This window comes from Anopheles moucheti, chromosome 3, assembly GCF_943734755.1.
Source record: "Anopheles moucheti chromosome 3, idAnoMoucSN_F20_07, whole genome shotgun sequence".
In the NCBI taxonomy this organism is placed as follows: domain Eukaryota; kingdom Metazoa; phylum Arthropoda; class Insecta; order Diptera; family Culicidae; genus Anopheles; species Anopheles moucheti.
Window position 1 is genome coordinate 20520855 of NC_069141.1, and position 12110 is coordinate 20532964.

The window sequence follows — 12110 nt, forward strand, 5'->3', positions numbered from 1 at the left end:
GCCCAAACACGTACGGTAAAAGTACGTCATCAGCTAGCGTAACGCAATCGCGAAACGGTTCCACTCGACAATGGAAAGGGTTGTAAAGGAGCGCAGCTGAAAGGGTGAGATTGGTGGAGACAATTACATGAGTGGCGTCATCGATGGAGGATGGTGGATGGAGTTTCTACATGCTGGATGGAGAAGAGAAAATCATTTGTTTGATAGCTATTTGACAGAATAAAGGTAGATAATCTTGCTCATCAATCGTTTGTTTGGAAGCCATTTGACAGAACAAATATGCAGAGAAATTTGCTCGACTTCGATGAATTAAATAATGAATAATATCGGGATACATACAATTCGTTGTGATGATTTATAAAGAATAATGTTGGTTGTTTAGAAAGGTTTCATTTCATAAGGAAAAATGAAGCTATTGCCGTTTTTGAAAACAATTTATTCCATCAAACCACCCAATGGCCGTTACCTTCGATTGCAACTGTCAAAATAGTACCAAAAACAAGTCATACGTGTATATGGGGCTTTATCGCGCCCAGCTGTCACAATTGTAAACAAACACATTCGGTCAGCAATTGTGCGTCGTTTTCGGGTTCTCTTCTCAAATATAGGAGTTTAACTAGTAAAATCTACAAATATGCTTCATCTACAAGGCTACGGCAGCAGTAGCAGTGATTCAGAACCGGATGATGGTAAAACTCGCACGGAAAAACCTCAAACAGAAGCACAACCATCCGCAGACGCATCGGCCCATCTAAAGCCTATCGACACTCAGTATTCCGTTGTTAAATCGTTGGAAATATGTGCTGCACCTTTGGTGGTACCGATGGTAAGTAGAATAAACATTATTGTCCTCTTTCTGGTTATTAATGGTCCATTACTTACAGGGTCAGTCGGATGTGTCCCGTTCGCTAGCACCCACGGTCAAAGAAATCAGCTACAACCCACGCTATGAAGAACTGTTTGCGCCGGTTGCTGGTCCAGAAAATCCGTTTCTTACACAACAAATGCGTGCACCGAAGAACATGTTGACGGGTTTTGTCGAGAATGCCCACATAAGTGATTTTCAGTTTGAAAACCAGCGCAAAACTTTTCACAGCTACGGGTACGCGCTGGATCCTTCGGTTGATGGTAAAGGAACGGCTCCGGAAGAAGGACCAAGCTATGTGGGTCACCTGCAGGCTGCCTACGATACGGACGGGGTCACCGTGTTTGAATCATCCAAATCGAAAGCGATTGCAGGGGAGAAAAGAAAACGTGTGAAAAATGATCATCCGGAAGATGTGGAAGGTTTCATGGGTCCGTGGGGTAAATACGAGGATGAGCAGACGGTAGCGAGACCGAATGAAAAGGAACGGGCGGAAATCGAGGAAATGATGGCAAAGAAACACCGTCGTCACAAGGTTAAGGAAGACAAACCGATCGAAGAGAAATCGGTTCTGCATAGTAAGTGTTGCTGGTATAGCAGTGTTTATATGAAATATGTATTAATTGTGATGATATTATTCTCCCTTACAGTCAAAGATGCATTTGATTACCAGGGACGTTCGTTTCTGCATCCACCGCACGATGTTGGTGTTAACTTGCGAAGAGCTGGTGCTCCGGATCGTTGTTTCCTGCCAAAGGCTCACATTCATACCTGGACTGGCCACACGAAGGGCATATCGGCAATTCGCTGGTTTCCTGTATCGGCTCATTTGCTTCTGTCTTGCAGTATGGACGCACGCGTAAAGCTTTGGGAAGTGTACAATGAACGTCGCTGCGTGCGAACGTATTCTGGTCATCGGCAAGCCGTTCGAGACGTCAGTTTCAACAATAAAGGCGAAAGATTTATCTCAGCTGGTTACGATCGCTACCTGAAACTGTGGGATACAGAAACCGGTGACGTAATATCGCGGTTCAATTCCCGCAAGATTCCATTCTGCGTGAAGTTCCATCCCGATTTTAACAAGCAACATCTGTTTGTGGCTGGAACCTCGGATAAGAAAATTATTTGTGTAAGTAATCAGTCAGCGTATGGTACATTGAATTATTTAAGTATATTTAGAACTAACATTATTGATTTTCCATTTCAGTGGGACACACGTACCGGGGAAATCGTGCAGGAGTACGATCGCCATCTCGGTGCAGTCAATACGATCACATTCGTTGACGAAAATCGACGCTTTGTGACGACCTCGGACGATAAAAGTTTGCGCGTGTGGGAGTGGGACATTCCGGTGGATATGAAGTACATTGCTGATCCCACGATGCATTCGATGCCGGCTGTAACACTCGCTCCGAACGGTAAGTGGCTGGCGTGCCAGAGCCTGGACAACAAGATCGTCATCTTTTCCGCCATCAATCGGTTCAAGATGAATCGCAAGAAAACGTTCACCGGCCACATGGTGTCGGGGTACGCTTGTAATCTTGATTTCTCGCCGGACATGAGCTATTTGGTGTCGGGCGATGGCGATGGCAAATGTTACATATGGGACTGGAAAACGACAAAGCTGTACAAGAAGTGGCAGGCGCACGATAATGTCTGCATAGCAACGCTCTGGCATCCGCACGAAGCGAGCAAACTGGTGACGGCCGGATGGGATGGATTAATAAAGTACTGGGATTGAGCGACAATTCGCCGACCGAGGGTGAACAAACAATGTAAGGATGAATTGTAAGTTTTGAAAGCATCAAAGATCCGAATTCCACTGCAGACTATTTTTTGTTAATATTCGTTCTATATTGATATTTTTTAAGAAGATTTTTAGTTCTAAGATCAGTACAAGATCCTCACTTTTTCCGCAAATCTCGCATGTCACTCGCTATTCCAATTATGTAATGCGAATGATGCTATACAAGCTAGACATAGGTTTTCTTAAATAAAAGAAACATAAAGGGTTTTTTGTTGCGAACCATTTTATTTTATTTATTTTAAAATGATTTTATGCGTTATATTCGACAATTTACACTATTCTTACTTAACTCTTAGTATTATGGCTTAATCAGTCTTGTTGGAATCATACGATCATTCCGTTGTCTATACTGGAATCCATAGAATTTCGGCTGGCTCTTGAACTTTTTTCACTGCAGGTTCTTAGTCCTTTCAATGCCTCACCAGATTAAGATAAACCTTAGGTTTCGGAGCTGGTGTCACGGTCGTAAAGAACCGACAGAACGTGCACGGTCTTAGCTGATTCTGCGTAAACGTTCTTCGCTTCGGGCCATTCGAATCCGGCACAACTGGTGGTTCAAGCTCCAGTAGATTGTCACGCTTTCGGTGGTGTTTGTCATCGCTCGGAATTATCGACACGTAACGTGCGCCACCGCTCGGTGGGTCCATTTTCACCGATGAAACCGTCCGGCTGTCTGCTCTGCTGATAACTACCGCACCCTGCCCATGTTCAATCACAAGCACCACAATGAAGCCAATCAAAAGGGCCGATGAGACGAAATGTATCCGTGTGATCATTTTCACCTATTCTGAGCACTTTGTTACTAAGGGCCGGTCGGTTTATTCCTACTGTGTGTTGTAATGTTGGTGGATGGGTACTATTAACCAGCTTCCGGTATTCCAGCGCTTTATATAGCTCCGACCGCCATGGTACTCTAAAACGGCAAACGAGCCCCTTTTCACACGTCCTCAACGCTAGCTTTAGGTCATTGGTGTATGTTATTTCCCCTCTGTAACGCATCCCGAGCCTCCGTTCTTGATCGTTCAAAGAAACTAGTGCTATCGGTTGAATAAGTGATGAAAAATAAAAACAATCGGTTTTATTTGCGCAATGCGCGCCGTGCATTTGCGGTGTACGTAAATGCGAGTACCGATCGCGTGCTTGTTTGTTGCGTATCGACCGCATGGGGTCGATCACGAGATTTTTAACTTTCATATAGCGCCAGCATCAGCTGAGATGAGGTGGCTGTTATCAACAACAATTGAGGGGGGCAATTTTAAGGATTTATTGCAAATGGTACGTGAAAAATAAGTTATAGAAATTAATATTATAATACACAAGTTCTTCATAATTATAATTTTTTTTGTTAAAAAGTTACATGTAATAAAAGAAAAAAATATTATTCTACTTTAAATTTATTCGGTTATTGAAGTCGAAATAAAATTAATAAAAAAATATTATTTCAATCAACTATTTATTTGAAATTCTTTGGTAGAGCACTTTTGCTTCAAGTGAACCAAAGACATATTAAAGTATTAAATTATTAATATAATGCAATTGTTCTCTTGGAATCTTTCTCTTTCCAACGCTCAATATACGAATTCTTGTTACACCAGGTTGTTCGGGACGCACCAAGTATTTTCTTACATTACAATTATGACGAATTGTTGCCGTGGGATCCATTTTTGCACCATTATCCTTATCACAATTATTTTGGGCATTGTAGCACTGCCCCTAGTGGCAATAGGTTATCATAACCTCTGAACCTGTGATATTATACACCTTTTGTTTCGTTAATCGAGAGCATTCACTTTTGTAGTCATCAAGTTAGCAAAAAACGATGCAAAGTGCTTGCCAAAATTTCATCAGCTACGGTTTTGTTAAAATTTAAATATGTAGTGTCCGATTTAGTAATAATATAGTAATATAGTATGAGCGCACAACGATTAGTGTTTAGCATTTGTTCGTCTGATGTTGGTGATAAACAACTCGTAGGTATACTATCACGGTTGCGTATGAATTGCGTCAGAAACATCGCAAGTCTTTAGCAGTGAGTAAGGAAGTTAATGAAAAACATGTTGTTGTTGTTCCCGGTAAGAATAGGACGCCTGGAGGTGGTCGTGTTGTTTGTTCAAACGCTTATTTACGTTTTCATTCCGATGTAAATATTGTTGCAATACTATGCAATAAGGTATAGGAATCCCCAGGATCCCGAGGAAGACAGGCCTTCCCCAAAGAGAAAGGAATATGGTTGTACGGAGTTTATATATTTTTTAAATATATTTTTATAGTATAAATCATCTACAAAATATGGAATTTCAATTAAAATGTTTTTCTCTAATTCGTCTTTTAGGAAGTTTTGAAGACTGAAATGTTTATCGATAAACTTGATCCTCGTTGAAATACGACTTGAGATGTTATGACATTGCTTCCAGTTGTCCTAAAAATAGTGAACAAATGTGATCCAGGCACTTTTAACACAAATTTAAAATTAATGTAGCACGTGGCCGGTAATGCTTATAAAACGGACTATCGATCGATTTCAAATGCAACAGGAGCTTTGACGAAAGCTCTCTATGGTGCAACAATCATTGCCTACTAAAAGGCGAACCATGCACATAATCGACGAAGTGTACTGCCGTCACCGGAAACGGAAACGTTTCGCATCAGTATCACTCAACGTGCTGTAAAATAAATACACCCCGTTGCTTCTAACACACTAAACTCTTTATTATCAATATTTAGTTGTATAAAAAATATGTGGTAATCGCTAAATCAGTACAATCAAAGCTTAACTCTTCTCTTTATCATTCTCTCGCTCACTGTCCCTCTTTTTGCTTTGCTGGGAGGCTTTTGTTTTGCTTTCTGCGCACAACCAACTGCCCGCCGAGTCTTCTCCATCGACAAACAAAACTGCCACCACCAAACATACGCGGACCGGTACGAATAGCAACCCGTGCAACACACCCCGCACAAAGCACTTAACGAATTAAATAAAATACAAACGACAGTCACCGACCAATTGATGATCGTTGTGACGACGTGATTTCCGGTCGCTACCGCAATCGCCCGGTGCGGCTGCTGCAGGGTGCACGATCTCCGGCTGGGCATTCGGTGAAATGTGAAAATGTCGGCTCTGACGTAAATTGCGCATCATTTTCGAGTGCAGGATCGGTGGTGGTGATAGCGACGGCGCTGTTCGGCTAGGGTTCGGCGAAGGATTCCCGTACATGATGCCTCCCAAGCCGTAGCAGTTGCGCCGTGTGTTAATGCGTCCGGTGGTGGATGCTGTAAGCCACACCAGCACTACAAGAAAGCGCCAGAGCTGCATCCCACAGAGACAGAGTGGGAGAGAGAGAGAGGGAGCGTACTGATCAAAGACCTTTTGCTTGCTGTTTTGCCGGCCCCGGTATCCCAGCGGTGTGGAACTATCTCGAAGCCGAACCGATTAACATTAACACAATAAATACACAGTCGTATATTACAGAAAACTCCGACCGGGTTCCGGTGCCACCACCGGTGAAGAAGTGTCCGGACGTGGAGGATAGGCGAGGCGTGCGAAAGTTTGTGATAAGACGAATCGACCGGATGATGGAGAAGAAGGATGCCTGAGTTGTGGAGCCACTGGTTGGGACGTCTCACGGTTCACGTTTGAGCGCTCGTCTGTTCACTCGGTTCACTCGTAGTGCTGTCTGGCTGGGGTTGCGCTTCCTGCGGGTTGGGCGATGGTCCGAAGTCGAAGTTGGCGTTCACCTGGATGTGCGGGTTCTCCACCTCCGGTGGTAGCGTACTCGTCTCACCTTCGCCATGCGGGCTATGGTGGGCGTGGTGGTAGAAATGTTCCTCCGAGTTCACTCCATGCTCACCAGCACCGTGGTGATGGTGGTGATGATGATGTCCAATGCCGTGCGCAACGTGCCACAGTGCGGCTCCCGTCAGAATGCTGCCCATGCTGAACGGGCTGGACCCGCGGTGGTGATAGCCGTAGCTAGATCCATAGCTGGAACCGATCGCATTCGAATCGCCGTACAGTGCACTGTTGTGATTGTAATCGTAGTGTCGAGGACCGACGAGTGGTGCTGCCGCCGCGTACGAATGCTGATGACCCACTGCTTCGGCGTAGCTCGGTGGATTAATCTTGGAATGCGAGTATGCCGGTGGAGCTCCACCACCGGGCACGGCATGGTGTCCCAACCCGGGATAGGCCGGCGGTGGCCCAATCGGATGACTGTTCGAATGCCCATCGACGCTCCAGCCGATCGGTCTCGGAGGTTGTATGTCCGGTACCGGTGGATTCCGCACCATTCCACCAACGCCTTCCTGGTGCATGTGGTGGTAGTTCTTGCGCGAATTTCGTCCCAGCGCACTGCCCGTATTGTGGTTGCTCTTGCTACGCATTCGGATCGCAAATGCCCGCTTTCCGTCCACGGTCGTAACACCGAACAGCATCAGGTGTAGGGTCAGTACGCAAAAGATCACCACCAAACGCTTGGAATGTCCAGACGCTATACGAAAGCCACATCGTGCGGCCATTATTGTTCGGTTCACTTGCACCTGCTCGCGTAAGGGTATGCCGAGGTAAGTCCTTCCAATATTAACTTTTCCAAAACACCAACACCCACTAAAGGATTTGTTCGACACTTTTGCAATGTTTGCGCGAGGGGCCTAAGAGCTACGACTCGTTCGCGATCTCGAGTGGAACTGAGTTTCGCAGCACCCGTAGCGTGCTGGATACACCCGAACGTTGGCACTGATTGGTTTGCTAATGAAATGATTGGTTCGCCTCCGGGACCCGATCCTGCCGATCCCCCGATCCCCCTCGAAACATCTTCCAACATCTGACAGCCCCGCCAGCCAACCATGGACAGATCGCTGGTGGTGAAATGATTGGGGTTTCGTACACACGCTTTCCACATCTTATCCCATCGCCACGACCACTGATCACTGATGGGACGCACGTCAGGATCAGTGACAAAGTAATCTAAATCGGATTTCGCTCCCTTTGGCTCGGTAGGCTTGCTTGTCCAAAGTCTCGCGGCTTGCAAGAAGATTCCACTGACAGCAATACGGACATTATCTAATTCTGCAACCGACGCCACAGAATCCGCTACAGCCGGTGGGACTCTTGCGCGGCAATGTGGGACATCTCGGGTGCACAAGACACCCGGGGGAGTCTTATCTGCGTAACGATCATGTTGTTGTTTTTCTTTCATCATGATCGCGAAGAATTTGTCAACGCGTAATTGAATTAAACGAAGCGCACTGAAGGGGCACGGTTTAAGGGTGGTGAACATTTTCTACGCCATAGCACAACATCGTTTTGCAGGTGATGGGAGGGTGTTGATATATGTAAAGCCGGGGCGTAAATTATCTGTTCCGCAAGATCGCGATAACGCAATAAGCTGCATGTCCTATTCTCCAGCGTTACTTTTGCTGTGCGTAATCCATTTTGAACACATCGAAATGAAATAGGGAAGAGTTTTGGAATTTCCTAGGGAATTGATTCTTGGTAACGAGTAATTATAATCACTTACACACTTCTAGTTAAGCTGAAAAATGTCCATGAGCTAACAATAACTCTTATACATCCCATCCGAAATTGAATGACTCTCATGATCAATATTCCAAATACTACTTCCGATTGTAATAAGAAGTACAGTCATCGATATCGTTGCACTGATCATCCTCCAATTCGAAGAACACATATCAAACCAGAGTCTGTAAAGATCGATTTGTTTGCGACGCAACGCAACAGTGGTTTGATTTCTCGAACGATCTCGAACAATACTGATCAGACAACAATGTGCGCAAGAAAAATATGCGGACACATTTAACACATTTTTGGGGGTAGTCGTGAATACCAAAAAACTTTTACCACATAAAAGACTAAATCGAGAGATTTTGATAGACCTTTTATAGATATTCTGGCATGCCTTTTTGGTGTTGGGAAGTCTCGCCATTTTAGAATGGAGAGAGCTAAGGAACAAATGTCTCGCAATTGTTGAAGTTAAAACCACAAACGTCGTAAAAAATCATTAGCCTCTTCACAGAATTATATCCTGAAACGTGTACGTATAGAAATGTGTCTTTTTTTTCCAACAGATGGCGCCACTGAAAATAACCAAAATGAATCCCCAACAAATAAAAGCTTCGGATTTTTATATAATTTCTTTTACATTATTACAGATTTGTGTACAATTTTCGAGTATTTTTCTTCTGATGCTGCTCAGTTTATGAATAAATTATATTCTACAGTTTAGCGAAACATAAATATGCTTTGTGGGAAATAAACGTCCTATTCTAACCAAACTGGAATGAACGAGTTACGAAACACAGAAATCGATCTGGCAATGGGTTTCTTGCAAAATAAATAAATAAAAGCAAACAGACACAACCTTCCTGATAGTGCATTCGCAACAAAAATCCCCGAACATTAATCTCAACCCTCCATTCAGCGACCCAAATTCTTCCTCCGAATTACTTCAAGTAAATTCGGTTGTTGATAATCCTGAGCTCGATGCAAAAAAAAGGTGCACAATGCTATATTTCTCTCCTTCACTCACCATCATTGTGTCCGGTCGTTGTCTCGCTCCGTACAGCATCCGAAACAGGGGTTGATAAGCCGACGGTAAACACTGTCTACCCGCGTAAAGCCATTGTAATTGCATCACTCGCTGTACTGTAGCATCAATCATGAAGAAATCAACACGTTTGACGGTGTGTATTTGTCTTCTTTTGATGGCGATCACTGCGCCACTGGTTTTATCCGACGAAACGGAAGAGCAGGAACAGAGCAGCCAGGAAGCGGTTGTACACGATGGTCAGGATGCACCGGCACCGGAAGCTGACACTGAAGTGACCGATGGTGAAACGACCGATACGGAACAGCAGGAGGAAACGGAAGGATCAGAACTGGTTCAGGGAGTGCTTCCACAGCAGGTACGTGTTCCTTGGTAGTGTGTCATGTGCACAAACGCAACTAAAAACCTCCTCTTTCAGATAAATATCCTTATGGTACCGGCTGCCTGTAAACCGGGCTATCGTGTCGACCATAAGGGCAAGTGTCGTCCGTCTCTGTGAAGGTGAGTAAGTCCGTATCACGGCCCGGCCATGTGCTCACCGGCGGTATTTTCCATGCGACGCTCTGGGAAATGATCGTTGAACGAATTTTGTACCAGCTCATCCTGCAAATTGTGCGATGCGTGAAGATTAAGCTGAGTGTTCACAATTGACGGGTCTAGTGCTTTCTTGATTGATCGTGACGTGTGCGGCACCGGACGGTGTCTACGTGATACCCTTGACCTTTTTTTTTGCTCTAGCTTAACGAACCAACGGGCAACGGCGTGTCGCCACAGTTGCGTTCAAATAATGGTGGAAAACAGGAGATCCACATTAGCGTGAAGCTTCAAAATCAAACGTTCAAGTAGTCACCGCACTTATTTGCTGGTGGACAACATTTGCCCATGAGCGTACTGCCCCATCATTACGAGTTGGGTCGGCGCAACATCACTCCCCCTTGCGATAGGAAGTTTGATACGGCGAAGGAAAGGGTAACCCATTGATAAATTTACACCGCGTCACTGGTCTTACCGGTGATGGAGGTGAACAACTTTTTGCAAACTTGGACTCCCCGTTGTCGCCGACTAATGCAAGAGCGCCCATGTGTTTGCCAGCAAATGGGTACCGATGCGCCCGACACGATATCGATTTTATCCTACTTCAGTGGCAGTCAGTGCGGTTGGTACAGTGCAGCAGAGGTTCCATTACAATAGGCACACAATGATCGGTCAAGTGGCAGACTAAACCGCATGTCCAGTAAATGGCGTGTGATTGCAGCTGATGATGTTATTTTTTTTTTGTGTGTATACAAGTGATCCCGCCTGTTCCCCCACCGTGATAAGATAAAACTGAGAAAACATTAGCGCGTCGGGACTAGCACCAGAAGGAAGTAATTTTGCATTCGCGTCCGGTAAAAGTTTAGTCGCGCGCTAGATATATCAAGGCGACGGAACCGTGTTCGTGCACGATCGAAGTGATCCGCTGGTATCGCGGTATTTGAACAATTGCCGCAGAGTTGCGATGGGAAAAGTTGCGTGGATTTGCATGATCGGGATGCTGGTGTTGAGTGTCGGTAGGGCTCAATACGAAACAGACTACGACGAAGAAAGTGCCAGTACACCAGCAAGAACGTTCGCACCAGATACAGTACCAGCCATGATACTGCAATCGGTAGGCATGATAGTGTTGGTTGTTGCAATTCTAGTGTAATGCAGATAGCAAATTAGTGGAAAAGACGCTTAATGTGCAGCCGTGATATAAGCAAAAGAGCTTGGATACTAATTTTACCGTAAATGTACTTATTCTACTTCTAGAGAGCAGTCTTTGACGTTCCTCTCTTGTGTCCGGATGGATTGGTACTGGACCACAAGGGTATATGCCGGCGAAAGATGGGCTAACTGGGAGATATCGAATTGCTACAATACAAACAAAACAAAGAAATCACCAACAATCGAATTCTTCAACACACTGATTTCAAAGCTATCTCCACAGATAAACCTGAAGTAACACTATTGTTTTTAGTAGCTAATATACGTCAAATGATGCAATAAATAAAAGCTTATCAAACTACCTTTCAATTGAAATCGCTCGTCGCCTACTTTGATTGTCTGTGCCAAGTTCGTTGATGACTAACACCGAGAGACTCCAGTGCACTGGAGTGGGTTATTCATTCAAACATTATAGTAATCCTTCTTTCGACTAGCACACTTTTTAGACAAATGCCGCCATTCATTGTTCAATCGTAAATCGATAATCGATAACGGAGATCGTAAATCGTAATCTCTTCCACGCATACCATCAGTCACGGAGGAATTTCCCCGTGCACTCTGTATCTACATTGCAATTGTGGTTGAAGTAAATTACAAACAATTTCCGGAATCTTGTCCACGGTCCATTACTGATACCAATGGCAATGATAAGATTAGAGCTATTAATTCTTTGAAGGGATCAGCTTTATTTACTCCTTGTGTTAGGGTGATAGATCTGAACACTTCTGACAAAGTGACTCTCTTGTTAGTAATGAAGTAAGTCTAAGGTCAGTTTGGTGTTTAAACTATCAAAGAAACGAAGTCGTTCAAAGTCGATCATTTCAATCGTTCGAGGCTGGTGATATGACGAGTTCGCAGCGAGTGGCCAGAGGATAGAACTAATTCGCATTGTTTTAGGCTCTTGTCGGAGAGCTGCGCATGGGAAGTGTTCCCTCTTAACCCGTCGATACCTCGTAAAACGAAGTGGGCGAAAAAGATAAGATAAGCTACCTGTCGGACAATTGAAAACAGTGGTTTTTGTGTGTTGAAAAGCTTATCTAAGCGCATTGGCCAGAGGCAACGACGTATTTAATTGCGAACTACCCACCGAAGAAGCTGGTGCTCCTTTAAGACGTTGATCTGAACATTGAGA

At 44.5% G+C, this 12110-nt stretch overlaps 3 protein-coding genes across 3 annotated transcripts; 2 read left to right on the top strand and 1 right to left on the bottom strand.

Annotated features, from left to right (window-relative positions):
* The first annotated feature begins 566 nt into the window (after nucleotides 1–566).
* On the top strand, nucleotides 567–2801 carry LOC128303372 (pre-mRNA-processing factor 17). The gene is made up of 4 exons (XM_053040306.1): nucleotides 567–826; nucleotides 885–1443; nucleotides 1516–1994; nucleotides 2073–2801. The coding sequence occupies exons 1-4, from the start codon at nucleotides 635–637 to the stop codon at nucleotides 2604–2606; spliced, it is 1764 nt and encodes a 587-aa protein (XP_052896266.1). The 5' UTR covers nucleotides 567–634; the 3' UTR covers nucleotides 2607–2801.
* Nucleotides 2802–6296: 3495 nt separating this feature from the next.
* LOC128300663 (SKI family transcriptional corepressor 2-like) lies at nucleotides 6297–7184 on the bottom strand. Its single transcript, XM_053036812.1, has one exon. The coding sequence runs from the start codon at nucleotides 7182–7184 to the stop codon at nucleotides 6297–6299; it is 888 nt and encodes a 295-aa protein (XP_052892772.1).
* Nucleotides 7185–8936: 1752 nt separating this feature from the next.
* On the top strand, nucleotides 8937–9731 carry LOC128304749 (uncharacterized). Its single transcript, XM_053041978.1, has 2 exons — nucleotides 8937–9590; nucleotides 9651–9731. Exons 1-2 carry the CDS (start codon nucleotides 9345–9347, stop codon nucleotides 9729–9731), a joined length of 327 nt encoding a protein of 108 aa, XP_052897938.1. The 5' UTR covers nucleotides 8937–9344.
* Nucleotides 9732–12110: the final 2379 nt, after the last annotated feature.